Source organism: Platalea leucorodia, assembly GCF_965183815.1.
Source record: "Platalea leucorodia genome assembly, chromosome: 7".
NCBI classification, from domain to species: Eukaryota; Metazoa; Chordata; class Aves; order Pelecaniformes; family Threskiornithidae; genus Platalea; species Platalea leucorodia.
This window is the reverse complement of record NC_138829.1, coordinates 3,410,028-3,428,865: the sequence shown is the minus strand read 5'-3', so window position 1 is coordinate 3,428,865 and position 18,838 is coordinate 3,410,028. Positions and strand designations below refer to the sequence as shown.

At 46.4% G+C, this 18,838-nt stretch overlaps 1 protein-coding gene across 6 annotated transcripts in view; it reads left to right on the top strand.

The window, feature by feature from the left end:
* Window positions 1-1,639: 1,639 nt before the first annotated feature.
* MAP4K5 (mitogen-activated protein kinase kinase kinase kinase 5) overlaps window positions 1,640-18,838 on the top strand; it is a 72,053-nt gene continuing 54,854 nt past the window's right edge. For 4 of the 6 annotated variants that reach the window (XM_082317665.1, XM_082317664.1, XM_082317663.1 and 1 more), the window contains exons 1-2: window positions 1,640-1,761; window positions 2,022-2,256. In XM_082317665.1, coding sequence (XP_082173791.1) covers window positions 2,149-2,256 — 108 coding nt within the window. In that variant the 5' untranslated portion in view covers window positions 1,640-1,761; window positions 2,022-2,148. Of the gene's footprint in view, window positions 1,762-1,882; window positions 2,257-18,838 lie in introns of those variants that run through there. The other 2 variants (XM_082317662.1, XM_082317661.1) reach the window with 2 other exon arrangements.

Below are 18,838 nucleotides of genomic sequence, written 5' to 3'. Positions count from 1 at the left end.
TTTACATGCAGCGAATACTACTGCTAATTCCAGCATTCCTCTACTCTGTATCCCCACCCTTGGGTTTCTTAAATTGTTTAGTGCTCTTTTGAGGGACCATAGGTGAGTTTTGTTCAGAATTTCAGCTGCCTCGCTAAAAATAATTGTTGTCTGAAGAGGGAGAGGCAGATAAAGAATACTTTCCATCTTGCAGTTTCACAGAAGCTTTTTTGACTTCAGGAGCCCCAGGAGACAAGTCCCAGCAAGTCCGAGTTAATTCTCCTGTGACTATCATTGCACTGGCTGCCCACAAAGCTGTGGTGCTTGATTAGCCCACGAAAAGGATTACGTGATGCAGCTGCAAGGTTGCAATGCAGATTGCAAAGCATGAGACTCGCTGACCCAGGGAGTCCTACCCAGTCTGCGTCCCCGTTCCCCCCAAGCTGGGACATCCTCCTCCTCCTCCTCCTCCTCCTCCTGCACCTCAGAGCCTCTCTGGCAGCAGGCCAGCCTCCGGTGCTCAGCTCCGAGCGGGGTTTTGCCATGGCAGCTGTGATAACCCCTACCAGGATGTATATGAAGGAACAGCTCTGATGTCAAAAAGCTCAACCTGGTGCTTGGCAGAAGCGCACATATGGATCTAAATATATCTAATCCATATGTGGTGTAGGCAAGCTGGGGGCTTTCCTCCTGCCTCAAACCAAGGGGCACAGGCCAAAAGCCATGCCTGCCCCTACGCTTGTCTCTCCACAGCGAGGACATGGACCTGTTGGAGCGGGTCCAGAGGAGGCTGCAGAAATGACCAGCGGGTGGAACAGCTCTGCTATGGAGGGAGGCTGAGAGAGCTGCGGGTGTTCAGCCTGGAGCAGAGAAGGCTGCGGGGTGACCTTATTGCGGCCTTTCAGCACTTAAAGGGGGCTTCTGAGAAAGATGGGGACAGACTTTGTAGCAGGGCCTGTAGCAATAGGACAAGGGGGAAAGGTTTTAAACTAAAAGAGGGGAGATTCAGACCAGATTTAAGGAAGAAATTGTTTACGCTGAGGGTGGTGAAGCGCTGGCCCAGGTTGCCCAGAGAGGTGGGAGATGCCCCATCCCTGGAACCATTCAAGGCCAGGTTGGACGGGGCTCTGAGCAACCTGGTCTGGCTGAAGATGTCCCTGCCCATGGCAGGGGTGGGACTGGGTGGCCTTTAGAGGTCCCTTCCCACCCAAACCCTTCTGTGATTCTCTGAGCTCTGTGACATGGCAGCCCCAGGCTCACCCCTGTCAGTGGAGGGTGGCGGTGGCCACCTCCAGGGCAGGCAATGGGCCCTTCAGCCCCGCGGGCCCACCTGCACCCCGGCTCTGCCTCTACCGGCCATAGAAACCCCCCGCCGGCGGGCGGGGCCGCGGGGCCGCCGGGGCAGCGCGGCCTCGGGGCCCGGCCTGGGCCGCTGAGGGGCGGCGGGCGGCCCGCCGCCGGCAGCCATCGTGACAGAGGTTTTGCTACCGCCGAGGGGCGGCCCGGGGCCGGGGAGGAAGGCGGGCGGCCAGGAGGGAGGGAGGGAGGGAGGGAAGGGCCGCGGCGGTGCCGTCGGCCGCGCCGTGGCGCTGCGGCGTCGCGGAGGCCCGCTGCCGTCCCGTCCCGACCCGACCCGTCCCGGCTCGGCTCGGCTCGGCCGGGCGGTGCGTGCGTGGGGGCCGGGGCCGCGGCGGGCAGCGGGGCCGCGGCCGGGGAGGAGGAGGAGGCGGCGGCGGCGGCGGCGCTCCCTCTCCGGCGGGACAAAGGGCTGTGGGCGCGCAGGTAGGAGCCGGCCCGGCCTTGCTGCGGGCCTGGCTGCGGGCGGGCCGGCTGGCGGCTGCCCCGGCCGGCGGCGGGCGGGCCGCGGCGCCTCCTCAGCGCCGGCGGGACGGGACCTCCCTCCCTTCCCTCCCCACAGCGGCCGGGGCGGTTGCTGCCCGCCGGGTTCGGCGCTTCCCCGTTGCCCCGGGGAGCCCCGGGAGCCGCCGCCGGGCCGCCAAGGGCCGCGGCAACCGCCGGCTGCTCTGCCTTTGTCTCGGCAGCCGCGGCCCAGGGCCCGCCCCGGGAGCCCCCCTCAAGCAGGCGCTTTCCGCCGCGGGAGCCATGGGCCGGCTGCCGCGCTAGGAGCATCCCCGGCCGGAGGGGCGAGGAGGAAAGCGGGGCTTGGAGATGGAGCCGGCGGCGCGGCCGAGCGGGGATATCCTGAGGCGGAACCCGCAGCAGGACTACGAGCTGATCCAGCGGGTGGGCAGCGGCACCTACGGCGATGTCTACAAGGTGAGCGGCGGGCAGGGCCCCGGCCCCGGCCCCGGGGCTTCTCCTCACGGCGTGGCCGGGCTCAGGGCGTCCAGGGACCGGCTGGGACAGAGCGGCTGCCGAAAGACCGGTGGGCTCGGGGCATCTCTGACAAAGCCTGAGGTTTCCTTCCCTCCCCGTCTAACACTTTTATTTAAAAGGGTTGACTTCTGCTTGCAGCGTTGGAGAGGGGTCTGTCTTACCGGTCCCCTCACTGATACCTTAGAGGTTTGAACTGGTGAATATTGCGGGTGATACCTTCCACATTACTGCTAAAAAAGGCAGAGGATATCTCTTTGCTGTACCTGTTTCCAGAACGCAGCGGTTAAAGCACCTGATTAACAGGGTGCAAGTTTATCCCTGAGGTTAATAATAGCGTGCAAAAGGCAGAAGCAGATTAAGGCTCTTCAGAAGGTGGAACGGAGTTACAGCTCTGGTAGAGGTAGCGCTGCGAATCCAGCGGATGCTCTTGAAACGGTGCGTACTGGCGCTCGCATCGCCAGAACCACAGCCGTGGGAAACAGAGGGCATAGGCATGGCGCGTTCCTCTCTCGGTGCCTCGCTGGGAGGTACGAGCCCCTTCCCCGAACGTCAGGGATGCTCAGCAGCTCTAAGGATAGGTTGCTTATAAGGAAAGCCCTAAAGTTTTTGGCCTGTGTTTGGCAATCAGCGTTTTCAGCTGCATGGGAAGAGTGGCTGTGATGTTTTACTTTGTAATGCTGTTGAGTGCGTTTAAAATAGACCTGATGCAACCAACTGTACAAGAAAAGGTGTGTTACTCTGCCACATGAAAGGCGGCGGTAATTGCTCCTGCTGGGGGAGGGCTCCTGGCTGCTGTTCAAATTGAAGTTTTATAGATGGATCTTGTTCCCACCACCCCTTTGAAATGGTTACTGATGGCCTCGGGGAGTTATTTTTAAAAATTTTCATGGTGCATATTTACCTTCCTTTTTTCTTCCCTCCTAGAGTGATGTGCACGTATCAGTCAACTTCTTTAGAATGGTTTGGGTTGGAAGGGACCTTAAAGCTCACCTGGTTCCAACCCCCTGCCATGGGCAGGGACACCTTCCACCAGGCCAGGCTGCCCAAAGCCCCATCCAGCCCGGCCTTGAGCGCTGCCAGGGAGGGGGCATCCACAGCTTCTCTGGGCAACCTGTGCCAGGGCCTCACCACCCTCGTGGTGAAGAATTTCTTCCTTAGACCTAATCTAAATCTCCCCTCTTTCCATTTAAAGCCATTGCCCCTTGTCCTGTCACTACGTGCCCTTGTAAAAAGTCCCTCTCCTAAATCCTTTAAAAGGACATTTCAGGTTTCATAAATCTGAAACTCAGCACACCTTGAGCTGGTTGGTTTGGGTATGCCTGCATGGTACGGAGCAGCATGACGAGAAATAACTAGTTGCGTTGCAGAGAAGTACTTTTGTGTCATCTCTTTGTGGAAAAAGAAATATTCTGCTTCTCATTATCCTGGTAATTAGCGGAGAGCTGTGCTGACATGTCATGCAGCTTCCGGTTCCGGAGCTGGTTTGAATGCATGGCTCTGCTCTGTGCCATGTAAACATATCCCCTTTAAAAAAAAAAAAAGAACCCAACCCTCCCCCCCCTCCTTCATCCTTTGGGTTATGAAAAATGTGCCTTCTATTCCTGAAACAGTTCCAGATAGGAATAAACCCAAACCTTCTCATAGTGCAACCTGGCAAATTTCAGTCAAAGTCTTTGGCAGCCTTTTTAGACGTTGTTATGAGTCTAAAACAAGTATAAAGTTAATGAGTTTAAAGTAGTTTGAGAGCCTACGTTTGTTTCTAGGTCATTGGTTTGCTCTTTGTTTTTATAAAGCCCTGCAACAGGGAGGAACTGTATCAAAGGAATACTGAAGCGGATGGCACTGGCTGTTATGACAAATATGCAAAGCAAACTTATTTTTTAAAGTCATTGATGTTATGTTAACTTTAAAAGTAGCTAAGGTAAACTTTTTTTCGTGACTTAACGTATAAACATGGTACTTTTATTTTTCTTAGTCCATGGTAAGTCTTTCCTGAGCACAGATGGCACATCTTGTGCTTGCTGAGGGCTGTCAGTAGTGTTTATAAGATGCATTTCTGAGTGAATATTCGATTGTTGTTACGTTGCAGAGCTCGGGCAAGGTTTGCTAGAGAGCACACTTAAATTAAAATGGAATTTTCCTCTCACCTCTTCAAGTGGTTTCTCTGCTCCATCGCTACTACTGAGTCACCAGCGTCTCCAGCACAGTTGTTTTTAGGATGTCTAAATGAGACAGCCTTTCTGATTGTGGGAGATCTGCCTCTTCCTCAGATGCTTTTTGGTGGTGGTAGTTCATGCCTCAAATTCTTCTTGGGGCATTTGGTAGCTTTTAGAGTCATTATTTCTTTTTTGCATGTTGAAGGCAGAGGTTAAGCAAATATTTATGTTCGCTATTAGGTTACAGAAGAATATTTAAGACCTTTTTAAAAATCTCCTACCCCCTTTGCTTTTCATTACTCCTATGGAAGCTTAAGACTGAAATGTGTTTTCTTAGTGTTTGTGGGTTTTTTTTTTTTCCCTCGTCTGTCACGTGGCACACAATGGTTGATTGTAGGGTTGCTTATAAGTACTGGATTGCTGATGTTGTTTTAATATTTTTTTCCCCCCCAAAATGCATTTCAGGGTGGGGGAGAAACCATCTGTAAATAAACAATTTTCTTATCTGTTCGCAGCATGTGTATGTAGATCCAAGTTTGAGTCTACCAGTCTTGGAAGTATGCTTTCCATTACAGTCCTAACGCGTTAGTTGTCTCATCCATGTTGGGAAAGCTTTTTTTTCTTTTTAATAGAGCATATTACTGTTAAGCCAGTTCTAATCCCTTGGAATAATTTGTCTCTCAAAGCATTGTATCAAGCTTTCATAAATTGCTGACTTCTGAAAGAGGCTGTAATAACAAAGATTGGGTACTCACTGGAACTTAATAATACGCTGACAGTATTTTTTTTGTCCCCACTCTCTGTCAAATGGTTAGCATCCTCAGCATCGTATCCCTTAACACTGCAAAGGTGAGGTCTACAAGAGTGAGGTTTTAATTTGGCTTTCCTGGCAGGATTTCTGTTTTCCCTCCTTGGTCATATGCACGAAAGTCTCAAAGCAGTATTTAAAAATAATGTAAGTTTGTTCATGTATCTGCACGGTCATGCTGCAGTAGACTTTGTGTGTGTGTGTGGTTAGTGCAGAAACATCCAGCTGACCAGTGTCTTAGGGCAGAAAATTTAAAAAGCCGCTAGAAGCTGTAAATGGAATTTAATCTCCCGCACTAGGAAGTGGTCCGTCCGATCCTATCCCAGGTAAACTCCCGTAGTGTGGTTAGATCCCAGGCCTTGATGAGTTTTTATGGGTGCCAGCGTGACCTGTCAGTGAACCTGCAGCTCTTCAGTAGGGCCTTGTAGTCTAATTTGTATAGGGCCAGTTGTGATAACAAGCTCGCATCATCAGCCCTATAAGCACGTGTTTCTGCAGTCCGTGATATTTTCTGGAACTGCTTGCAATAGTGTAAGACTGGCCTGTTTTGGTTAGCCTGCGGGATTTGGTTGCATCAGAACAGGCTCTAGAGCACGAGGCTGGGGAGGAGCGGCTGGGGGGGCTCAGCCTGGAGAAGAGGAGGCTGAGGGGAGCCCTCATCGCTCTCTGCAACGGCCTGAAAGGAGGCTGGAGCCGGGGGGGTCGGTCTCTGCTCCCCAGGAACAAGCGATGGGACGAGAGGGAACGGCCTCAAGCTGCGCCAGGGCAGGGTTGGGTTGGGTATTGGGAAAAACTTCTTCCCCCAAAGGGCTGTCAGGCCCTGGCCCAGGCTGCCCAGGGCAGGGGCTGAGTCCCCATCCCTGGGGGGATTTAAGGAACGGATAGATGTGGTGCTCGAGGACATGGTATAGATGGACTTGGCAGTGATAGGTTAACGGTTGGACTTGATGATCTTAAGGGTCTTTTCCAACCTTGACGATTCTGTGATTCTATGATCAAGTCATTGGCTTAGATGTAGTTGTAGATGTTGGTGTCCTGAAGGGACTTAGAAAAAAACCCACTGTATTAGGGCGATAATTTACTTTAGCTGTATCTTACTGAGATTTCCTGCATGGAGTTTTTATTTGACTATTTATTAATGACTTGGAATAGGTTTGGTGGAGAGATTTAGGGAAAAGAATGCCCTGTGTCATGGTGAGAGATGCGGGGTCACCACCCCTTGCACATAAAAAGGCATTTAAAGCCTTCTACATGTGTGAGTGCCTTCACCATGACTCTGCTGGGGAACAAAAGAGTTCCACTCACTACTACCTCCTCTGTCTTCTTCTCCCCCCGCCACACAGGGCTTGGCTTTTTGTGGTTTTTAATGCAAATGCCCCAAACAGAGTTTTAACGAATCTTCGATTTTGGAGAAGGGGAACAAAAGGGTGGTTTATGTGACTGTCTTTTTGAATGCTCTTGTTTGGCAGCTGAGCTGAACGATCACGTATTTGCTCAGCCCAGCACCCTCTGCAGGCTGCTTTTGCGGGATGAATAGCTGGATGTCTGTCCTCACTGGATGTCTGTCCTCACTGAGAGGCGATGATCAAATATGATCTTGTGCAGCAATCCCAAAGCTGTCTTGTTTTGGTTTTTCCAGGCAGGATTGTGAACAGTGCTACAGGAGCTTTCTTTCAAAGTAAGCACAGGGGGAGAGAAATGTACCAAATTAATATCAGAAACTATCTGTAAACAAGAGATGCAATTTTATTAAATATCATGGAAATTTCATTCCTTCTTGAGTCACCTGCTCAGTCTCTCTTACTTCCTTGGTTTTTTTTTTTTTTTTTAATCTCCTGCACCAAGTAAAGGCATTAACTTAGAAGAAACCTGTCCTGGTTTGCCACTGATCACTGCTGCAGGAAAATAGTGAGCAATGAAGTTGGATCGCGGCAGACAGAGACTCTTTTGCTTAAATACGGTTTAAAACAAATTTTGTTTTTAAAGGGCCATAAAAGTGGGACTCGGTCCAGTTTGAGTCAGGTTTCAGCCCTGCTTGTGTGGTCAGTGCCGTATTCTCGGAGCTCTGGAGTATAATTCCTGGTGCAGTCAAAGGCTGCTGAGAACCTGTATTTGATATTTTGGAAATAATTCGTAATGTCAGTCTAATTTCACAGATCACGAGAACTTACCGGTTAAAGTATTCTACTACTAAAAGTCCACAGGTTAAGAATGGGGTATTAAGGCGTTGTTTTAATACCAGAGTACAGTTACAGCTATGATAGTTTTTAATCACATACTCCCAACTTTATAGGAATATGTTTTGGCAGCTGCAGACCAATTGGATTGGCCATCCCTGATTCAGCACTTCTGTCCCTGGGGAATATACATCGCTTACACATAGAAGTTACCATAAAACATCTGCCACATCAGGGGATTCCACTCTTCCTCTCCAGATCAAAGCCTTCTGGTTAGCAGTGTTTGCTGTAGCCATGCCTGAACTCTGCGTACTCTTGTTTTTCCATGCGAAGGGTGTTTAGAATGGCATCGAACCAGCGCTGTTGAGTTTCTTCTTGTTGCTGTGGAGTTTCTCTTCTGGGAAATTGCACGCTTTTCTTTTAGGATGCAGTCAGTAGGATAAATATATATTGCTGAGAACTAAGATGACCAGTGGCTTATTGACACCTCTGTTAGGATATTCAGGAGTTGGGGGAAAGCTCTTGCTTTTCCATTTGTAAGTTTTTTTTCTTATTAAGTATTTGGTCTTTGTCGTGGAACATTCAAAGCTGTCTGGCTTTAAATACTACCTCCTGTTGCTCATGTTTTCTGTTAATGGTAGGTTATGTGGTGGGAATAGAGTGTTTCTCCCTGTGTCTATTTCTCTGTCTCTTACATTCAAAAGCAGGTAGTCTCCAAAATCTTAAAAATAAGGTCTGATTTCTTTTCCAGCTCTTTTGAAGAGAGTTGTCCTCCCGGGTTAGGTCCTCAGAGGAGCCAAAGAAAGAGTGTTAGCAACTTTTCAGTGTGCTGCCATCAGCTATTACCAAGGCTGCACCCAACACCTCTTAAGCCAAGGAGGAACTGTGAGTCTGTTCTGTTGAGTTTAATGTCTTGTTGGTACCAGCCTTGTCTCTGATATAGTCTTCAGTTGCAGTATTACTGTCCGGTACTCATCCTTCAGGAGACATTCCGCTGGGTAGATGATTTTGTTATTCCTCACTTATTCCTGGTACAATCAGCGAGGGAGGCTGAGGTGTCCTGCCGACTTGCCCAGGAAGGAGTTAACCAGAGCATGTTCTTTTGTTCCCTGCATGTTGCACACGTTTTTGGAGACCAGTCTCAAACACGAGAGGTGCTTTATATGAGCTGTGCCTTTTCTGCCTTCCATCCCAGAGCTCCGTTTCAATGCGAAATATCCATTTGGAGGAAGTGAATAGTGCAGTTCATGCATCCCCTTTGAAACACGCACGCTACCCACCCTGCCAACAGCAGAGGAAATCTCTGAGAAGGAAGAACAGATCAAAGATCAGAACATTTGCGTACCAATATCTACTTCATCTTTGTTTCCAGAAGATGCAGTGGTCATTTTCATTGCTAATGTGTTTAGATAACTTTGAATGCATCCCAGATTTATAGCATGAGGTGTCTGAGTGATTCCCAGTTCCATCAGCAGAGGTGCGTGGTAGAAGTACGCAGATCATCCATGTCAGAGAAAATAGCTCTTCCTGTTAGCAAGGCCGTAACAGAGTTTGCCAGCGTATTTCGCTGACACCAGCAACTGTCCATCCGCTCTGCAGCTGGAAAAACAAATATGCTTGCTACCTTTATTCATATTTGGCACCTGGCTTCTTGGTTATGGCTGTGAATGAAGAGGCAGCATCAACCCAAGGTGATTCCATTTGAGAACAATGCAGAATGGGTAGGTCTCCATCTTCATAAAAGTTGTTCATCAACTCAAGGCAACCTCAATGTCTTGCATTTTAGATTGCCAAGACTTTCTCACACTTAGCCATTTTGTTAGGATTTCAGATTTTTTTAGTTCTTTAAGAAGTTAGAATAGTTATTTCCCAACTTCTGAAGGATTCCTAGCAATAAGAGCACTCACCAAGGTTTGGTGGACACAGCAGCCTTTGATTTGTGGTTTATGGCAGCTGTGGTGGTCCCGAGTGCATTCTGGGATTCCCATAAAATGTCAACGAGAAGGGCAGGGTATTTTGTTTAAGGTTTTGCATTTGTGATCTATAAAACCAGATGCTGCCTTGCTTTTAATGGGAGTAGGCAAATAGGGCAGATCTGACGCTGACAGTAGTTGAAAAATAGCAAAAGACAATTGATTCCACCAGGAATCAATTCCCCGAATCTCCTTGCAGAGCTACCTATGGAAGAGGTATTGCAGAAGATCATTTATCTGAACTTCCCATTTGGCCTCACCAAGTAGAGTAAGCTTTCTGACAGGTTACTCAATCTGTCTAATTATAGTGAAGGGGGTTCTATATTATCTATTACCACGTTTTTCTCCAAGCTGTGGTTTGCTAGACTGGAGAGCATGTTTACACAGGCAGCACCATATAGCATTATTTATTGTGCATCTCCCACCCCCCTTCCCTTGTCTTGTTTAGGGAATCTGTTCAAGAGTGGCTTGTCTGAAAAACTGGAGTCCCTTCTGTTTACCAAAATAGCAGAGCAGCTCCACTGGGAGTGAAACGCCTTTTAACTCTGTTCCCAACCTAACCAGCTCTGCAAAATCAGCGTCTTCATCTGCTGGATGATTTTGAGACCCAGACCTGCCTGCTCATGTGTTCCCCTGCAGCTGACCTGCGGGAAGCGTCTCCATCACGTGAAGGTCTGAGCTGTCGGGAGCTCCTCGCGTACGGAGGCTGGATAGATTCCTAGATTGATTGGGGGAAAATTTCATGGTTTGGTACAGAGAGATTTCCATTCTGCTCTTCAGCTTTCTAAATTCCTTCACCCAAGTGTTGGAGTAATCGATTTTATCCACCGCGGTCCTTCTCAGCCGCTGAAAGAGCCAAAGCTTACCATCCCCTGTGGCAGATGGACAACGCTGTGCCGAGAAGCTGCAGCTTCACTGTGTCTCTGGAGCTCTCGCGCTCTCTTGGCGCAAGGAGTGCACGGGAATTGCTTCCCGGCTTCTCCTTCAGCCTGGACTGGAGGTCAGGGGCAAATCTGTTTTGAGGGTGCTGTTTCCATCCTGCCCCATCACATCCCAAGGAAAAGGATTCAAGGAGGGACTTGCTTACACGGAAACGTTAGGAAGGTGGGGGGGTTAGGGAAAGGGCTAACACCTTATCTCCGAGTCAGTGACCACTAACAGAGCCGTCGGACACAGGACGGCGTGTTCCTCTCCACTGTGTCAAGAGGTAGTGGAATTATGGGATTAGTGCATTTAGCATGACAGATCTCGTGAAGTTGCTCCCTTTTGAGACTGCGGGACGCTAAGATATGGTTTGAGCAGGCGCCGGTCAGTACATCAAGAGCAGGCAGTAGAAAATCTGAAGTTTGTTGCAGCAGAGGGAGAATAAGAAGTGCCAAGGCTTTTGTTCCGAAGCCTTATCCTCTTCCAGTACTTTTCCCTAGTCTGTTGTCCTGTGTGTTGCTCTGTGTGTTTCTGCTGACTTCTCTGCTCCTGAAGACAGTAAAAAGATCGTGCAAAATGCCGTCAGAGATATCCCTCAGAGCTTGGAGCTGACCCGCAGTCCTGGTGGCCGGAACGGCTGCGTTTACTGAACTGATCCGTCAAAACGGCGTCTTTAATGCCACGTTTGCTCTTTTGGCATGTTGGAATTACTCTTCTCCCAAGTCTATTTTTGTGTCTTCCGCATGAATATAGTGTATAGAAGGTTCATGTTTTCATAGAGATGAGGAAGATTTGGCTGGACGTTTCCAGAAAGCTGAAGGAAACATATTTTCAGGTTAGTGCAAACAGCTGGATTTGTAGCCTGTTGAAATGTGAATTTTGAGACATTCCAGAAAGGCAGGTGCTGTTTATCCTCAGAGAATGAAGAGGTCATTGCAGGGGGACTCTGTTGGCTCTGTAAGAAATCGTTCTTGAGCTGTCTTTGCGTAGCTCTTTCCTGTGCAGCATTCAAGCATCATTTCTTCTTACATTTAATGTGATGGTCCACCCCAAGAAGCTGTGTTCTTGTTCTGTTCTCAGCTGTGTGTATGTGTTTGCTGATCATTGCTATTGAAGCAGTATAGAATTGTGTTGCCTTTGCCTTAACTCGCTGTTTAATGTACAGACATGCAAGATAATAGTTGGATTATAATCATTAGACTCCCAAAGATGTTTGGGAAATGTAGTCATTAATCTTAAGGGAAGATAAGTGGTAAAGTCTCTTGCACAGGCACGGAAATGTAAACATGGTAGGTAGAAAAACTAAAGGTGCGGCCATACCATCTTTTATAGATGTACTTTGTCTTGATAAAACTTAAATAATTAAAATTTGACAGGAAGCGATGCCTGATGGGTGTTCATGGCTCTCCAGCGATTAACAGCTTCAGGTATTTGCGTTGTATTTACGAGGGGGCTGACAACAGCAGCAGCTGAAATTTTTCTTTTGATGCGCTTGGCCTACGGTGGGGTGAGGGAGAGTATTTGATGTCTCCCTTGCAGGTATTCACAGTTGTATCGTCTGTCAGAGGCGGGTTGTTAATTTAAGTATAATGATAGATTCTTTTAAACAGCTGAGATCCCTTTTCATTTAAAACTGTTCTTGTGAAAGAGGCGTTGCGATTTAAAATGCCCCCTGCCTTAAGAGGATGATTTCCATTGCAGGGGAGGGGATAATGATGTGATACATGGGGGGAGGCAGCTGAATGGGCTGGGGTCCGTGGGCATGGCTTCTGTAGCGTTAGCAGCTCACGAGGGGTGAGGGTTTCTGAGGCTGGTCGGAATGTATCTGCGTAGTCAGGATACCTCCACCAGCTATTCAGGAGGAGTCTGGGTCAGTAACTGGACAGGATAAGCGGTTTCTGATAGTGCTGTTTCCTTTTGGCAGGCATGTCTGCGTTTAAATTTAAAGCACTGTTTGAGTTCTAATCGTCTGCTCCTTGGTTAATTGTGAAGAGGCATGACTAATGTCGTGATTAACATAGTGCCTTTAAAACTTTGCCAAACAGTTCCTGTCTAGAGAGTCTGTTTTTTAAATTTGGCTCACAATATCAACCTGGGGACAAAGGGAGTTATGAGGATGGGTAGGGAGATCTTGAGAACGTTTTATGATCTGCCGTCGCTTCGGCAGTCACGGCTGACCGCCTGTTTAGGGTACATGAACATAAATTTTTCCTTTTTCTCATTCCGTGGGTGTTGAGGTTTGTCTCAATCCTACGCCGGGATGTCTCAAGTGCGGACTGACTGTGCTGACTTGAGCAGCAAAGTTAGCTGCCGTAGGGGTGGAATTTGAAAGGAGGAGGAGGAGGACAGGCAGGCACAGGGGAGCAAGGCAAGATGGAAGATGTCCTCTGGTATATTAAAATTGAAAAGAAAAAAAAATATTTCTTTAAAATTCCAGTTAAATCATCAGGCCTCATTTACTGTAATATTATAATTTCTGTAGCATGCATATTATGCAAGCAGCATGGTTTTGGTCCATGTTTTAAAGAAAGTTGAACCAGTGAAGTTAGGAAGTCACTGGCCAAGTGCTTGAAACCAGGCTACTGAAGTAAAACTGGTGTTTGACATCTGTCGATTAACCTGTAGAAAACCTGTAGTTTCTTCTTTTCAAGTTACATCATTTAAATAAGTAGATCAGTCAAAATTGAGAAAACTATTAAAAAAAAAAAATAAAAACCCTTTCTTTGCTCTTCTTTCTGGCTAAAAATAAAGTGTGAGAGGATAAGATAGCTGTAAAATCGTGAAAGATATAATCTGTAATGAAATGGCAGCATATTTCCTCTCTTAATCAGCGTAAGTGCAAAACATACTTTATACTTAACCTTTCTCATGTATCTAGCACATTTAAAAGTTCTAATTTTCCTCATTAGAACACCTACTAAAATGTAATTTCTGTTTATTTCAACAGAATTCCAGGCTGTGATTTTGAATTGCCTACTGAATTAGAAATATTACTGATCACTATTTCATCACCATAAGCTATAAAATTAAGATTGTAAATTAATGTTGGGTTTCGTTCTAGTCGAAACAGCTGAAGAGCGGTACCCTCCCAGCCGTCAGAAGGAAGCAGGCACTCTGGAGGATGTATACTCATGTACACAAACGAAACCGAGGGGAAATCGTTACGTCTTACCCATCTTCCACCCCAGGAAGGTGACAATTGATGTAATACAGGTGCAAACCACAGCTTGATCTTAGGACAGAAGAAGAATCTCGCTGCTCCTATTTTGAACTAATTTTCTTTTAACTTCTTTGATTTACACAGCTGCTTTCTTGTTCATTCTTTCAATTCTGGTCACTGTTTTATTTAACAATAACAACAACAAAGAACAAACCACCCAGACCTATTTTCTTCATGAAAACAACTTTATGGTTTGCTCCTTTTAGTTTTGTAACTCTTAGTTCATCTCTGAGGCATTGAAATTTAAGGAGGCAATTACTGAACAGCTTTGTTGAAGTTAGATTTTTCTACTTAAGTCTACCTTTTTCACATGCACCTCTCTAGATTCTCTCAAATAAATTACAGTAAGGAAAAGGAATTGGTATAGGCTTGTACCCTGTGTTTGGAAGGCTTGGTGCTGCAGAACAGCCTGTGTGTGATGTGAAAAGCTAGAGGGGTTTGTCCAAACACGCTGTGGTTAAAAATGAGCTTGCACACACCGCTCAGTTACAGCATGAAGTACCGCAGTTCTAGGCAAAATAGCTTCAATAAAACAAACAAAAACCCCAGCAAAATGCATACATTTGAATATTTTGTTCTGACTAATCTGGAAGTATGTCCAAAAGTATTTCTGATGTTTTAGGAAGTTGCACACAGATAGCGATGGTGTAAGAGTTGCAGTCTCTGAATTGCAGTTTATTCTCCTCTTTGGAGTGCCAACAGCGGTTCCTCAGTTCTGCCTTAGTTAGCTCACGGTTACAGAGCAAGGCAGTAAAAAATTTCTTTTTTGTTGGTGTCAAAAAAGTAAAACGATGGTCTTAAAAGTCTTTAATGTAACAAAAGTGGCTTAATTTAAAAAAAAAAAAAAAAGCAAGCCATTGCCTTTTCCTTCAGAAGCTTCTTTTTCCTCCCTGCCTAGAAAGCCGGATGCCTTGTTGTGATGGGAGAGCGCGGTCCTGCGCTTTGGAGCCCAGCCACGGGTTTCCTGCGTGACTATGACATGTTGCTTAGTGGTTTTATCCTTGTTACGTACAAATAATCGTAAGTTCTTTGTAGCTTCCCTGAAATAAAAAAACGCTGGTGTCTGCCACGCGAGTTCCTTATGCATGAAGCGGGGTTCATAGTGCTGTCTTGGCTTGGCGGGGATGTTAGGAGGCCGAGTGCTGTGTCTGATCAACTCACGGATTTTTCTTTTCAGTGGAAAGAAGAGACGTAGATGCTTTGCTTCCAATATTTCGGTTGACACATCTCTTAGTTCTTTCATCTCTAAGGAATAAATAAATTCCCCTGCAGCTGATAAAATGTGTAATCTTTTGATGTTACTTTTAATTTGTACTCCATAATACTGTGGGTTTTTTCCTGTGTCGTGGTCTATGCATTCAATGTAGGAATAAAATTGTCTTACATTTATTCTTCCTATCTTCTGGTGAATAAACCCCTTCAAAATCCATCTCATTTGTAGTTTAATAATATGTTTGAAGATATCCGTCTGTCTGCCTTTCTTTCTTTCTGCCTTTCTTTCTTTCTGCCTTTCTTTCCCCAGTTTTATACCCTGGCCAGTAAAGCTGGTAGACATCTGCTCAATTTCAAGTATCCTAGCAGCTTCATGGGCATTCTTTGATTTGTGTGATCTTGCATTAAAAAAATCTATATTATTCCTCAGGAAAGTGAGCTATTTCTAGTAGCCTTTCAAAACAATCTAATGCACATAGCTGTAACTTGAAAAGGTACTTTTTTGTTGTGGTTCTTGCCAGCGGTCTGCTCCAACGGAGTCAAAATTGGGCTCTTTTTTTTTTTTTTCCCTCATGTGGTATTTGTTTGTATCTTTTGTGCTGTGTTAGTTACTAAATAGTACTTTTGTGGTCAGGGTCTGTTTCTAGCTTTAACTTTTCAATTTTGGAAGGATCATGCCAAATATTTTGCAAATGATGACCTGCCAAGAAAATTTCATAGAAGAATAACCAGCCTCTACTTGGAAGCATATCGCTGACTTCTTTTGTTACTGTTTTTTCCTAAGTAAATGTTGTGAAGATATGCATTGATCTTCGCTTTATTATTGTTTTCCTTATTGCTATAGGTCTTTGTCCTTCAGTAGTTACTGCTAGGAATGAGAATTAAATGTTTTAGTGGCCGCTGAGATCTGTAGCAGAACTGTAAAGCCAGTTTGCTTATACAAATCCTTAGTCTCATTTTCTGTGCTGGAATAAAAGGACTTGGCCTAACATCATTAATGAGCTTTTAATCCCTTATTGCTTGAGTTAGTTGACCTTGAGTAAGAAAGTGTCTAAAGTCTGTGAGTGAAAGGTAGGTTCCCCTCCTCCCACTTTTCCCTGCAAGAGATATACTATCTAAATTTCACCAACTGCCAGTAATAGTAAATACATTCAAGCCTTATTTGCATTATAGCTGTGCTTAGGAGTGCCAGTCGCAGATCTTACTGTGCTGGGTTTCAGGTTTTCATGTGGAATTTATTTAAACCCTGGTACTTTTGTGTATTCTGGGTTCTGCTCCTTCAGTAAGGGAAACCGCATGTTCTGTAAATGCGGCAATAGGGAGCGACAGCTGTGAAGTTTGCCTCCCGCTTTGTACTGATGCGTGTTCCTCGTCTGAAGGACGAGGAGTGGCAGTATCCAGCTGGAGAGCACCCACAAAATCAATATTTGCCTTTGGATATCAGAGCTGAATATTGTACAGAGCGATGGCTCTCTTAGTAGCGCCTAGCCGCTGCAGTATAAACTAGCTGGCACAAGAAATTCAGAAATACATATAAAAAGTAAAATTAGCATGTGAATCTTTACTTCTGGTTTATCCCCAAAAATAGTAACAGTGATGGTTGTAAGAGACGGTTCTTTTTTAGTGTATTGAATCTATAAAGTCTCTGTTAGGGAAATGGTTTCTGAAAGCCTCTGTGCCCTTCGCTATAAAGGAGCCTGGTACTGCTCTCCATCTCTGAAATCCAGCTGGAAGGTTGCGGAGTGAACAATTGCCTCCGGGTGTTTCTGCCTCCTAAAAGAACAAGAGCCCTGAAAATTAGAAATTGCTGTTAGGTGTCCTTTTCCAGCAGCAGAGACTAGCTGGACATCTGCTCCACATGTGGGCTGCCCTGGCACACCTTGGGTGATGAACGCAGCGTTGTGAGGACTCGAGGTGGGAGAGGCAGTTGTTTCTGTCTGGCGCAAATCTCAGGAAGATTTGCACTAATATTTGACAGAGTTGTCCTATTTTTTTTAAGCTATCCTGCTTTGTTCCTTTTTCTTCATTTTTAATCCATCCATAGACCTTCCCACACGAAGGAGAAAAACGTGTTCAGCATCTGTTAGGGAGATGCTCTCAGCGCTGAGCAGGGCGGCCTTTATTCAGTCCAGTACTCTGCTTAGGTTTTCTCAGGATGGGGCTGTGGGGAATTTTGGGGACGTTTTGCTTATTTTGTTTTATATAAAAGAAAAGAAAAAAAAAAAAACGCACAAAACTCTGCAGTAATCGCACCTGTGTGGGTTTGGTACGTGCACCCATCAGAAGGTAAGATAGAGGGGAATGCAGGAAAAAAATACACGGGCCGTATACCATTTCTGCGAGTCTTCTGCGGCCGCTTGTGGGGTGCGCTGCCTGGTGCGGGGACAGGAACCAGCACGCTCTCTGCTCAGTCTCAAACTGGAAAGCAACAGCGGGAGCTGCTGGTTTTGGCTGGAGCCCAGGTGGAGGAGCTCTGCAGCTGCTCTGTGGCCTGTACGGGCGATTCTCCCGCTTGGGCACCGTCCTGACGCCAGGTCTGCGTCCGCTCTCAGCAAGCGGCAGCCTTTTCCCTTCTTTACAGGGTGCTGCTCAGGTGAGCGTTTCAGGAGATCGCGTTCAGAAGTGGCCTCTCTGCTTGGGTTAACCTTGACGTCCAAATTTCCAATGATTTTTCTTCTCGCAGCTTTCAGAGTTTGATTTCTTTTACAAAAGTGCTTTCCTAATGTTGTACAGGACTGCAAAAGGTTGCTGTATCCTTGTGAAGGATAGCAATTCTAGACTCACACAGTGGGGATTAACTCTTGTTGCTTTTAAGCTGGGTTTTCTGAGAAGCCTTCCAGTTATGTATTGACTTTTAATGAATACCCAGCTCTACAGTCTGGGTGTTAAACTCAGCTGGTGGAGATGGTGTTTCAGAAGTACAAGCCTCTCCTTGCCATTCGTTAAGACTATGTCCAGCGTTGCTGTTCTTTGCTTTAGCTGCCTGATAGTTTTCCAGCTCTGTTTGCAGAGCATTTTTTAAAACTGACAGACTGATTTATGTAAATCGCAAGAGTAAGCAAAACTGTATAGTTAATGGTGATAAACACTAGGAACGCTTATTTGAACTTCTGCATTAGGATGTAATTCAAATTCTGTTACAGACGAGCAGGTTGCCATCCACCAAGATCAAATTCTTCTCTAACACATCAGTAGCTGCTTATTTGAGAGATAAAGGGTAAACTAGCAGATCAGAAACCTAATCCGGTCTGGCAGTCCCTGTCAGATTTCTTAATATTGCATCTTGGGTACCGATTTTTATGGATTTTTGTTTGTGTGTTCACGAAAAAAAACAAGTAAATGGTGAAACCTCCCAAAGTTGTTGTTGTGTTAGAGTTACCGAGGCCCCCTGAGGACTTGCTGTCCTTCATGGAGGGTCTCTCTGAGGCCGCAGCGTAGCGCAAGGCCCCGGGATCCTGGATTTGCTTCTCCCCGCGTGCCGGGAACAGCAGTGAGGAATCACGGGTCTCGTCCTGAGAAATAAGTCCTTCCTTTGCAGAAATGTCTCATCTCGATGTGTGACCAGTTTGAGCATAGGATAAAAAAACTGGAATGGGGTTACATACATGAATGTGGCACGTTCATGGGAGCGTTTGGATCGCATGGGAGAGGGCTACCGCATCGAGTAGTGAAACCCGAATCGTCATGTGGAAAAGCTCACGGCTGAAGTGCTGCTGAAAGGTGCGGTGGCTGTGCCAAGCTGTGGCAGCTGCTCGCTGAAGTTTTACTCCGCAGATGGGCTGGTTGTGGTGGCATCTTCAAGATCCCGTCTTCTGTTCCAAGGTCTCTGTGCACATATCTGGTGCACATATCTGCAGTAGTCTTGGTTTGTTCGGGTATCGTCTTCTTTTTTATTCCCCTGATGCCCATAATGGTTTGGATTCTCTTTTTTAATCGCAACTAAAATCCTTACTGTACTTCCTGCGTGTAAGGAAGGAATCTGTTTTCATGGATTTAGAGCAGCCCAGGTGAGAGACACTTTTTTGGCTCATCTGAGTTGACTGAAAGCTCTA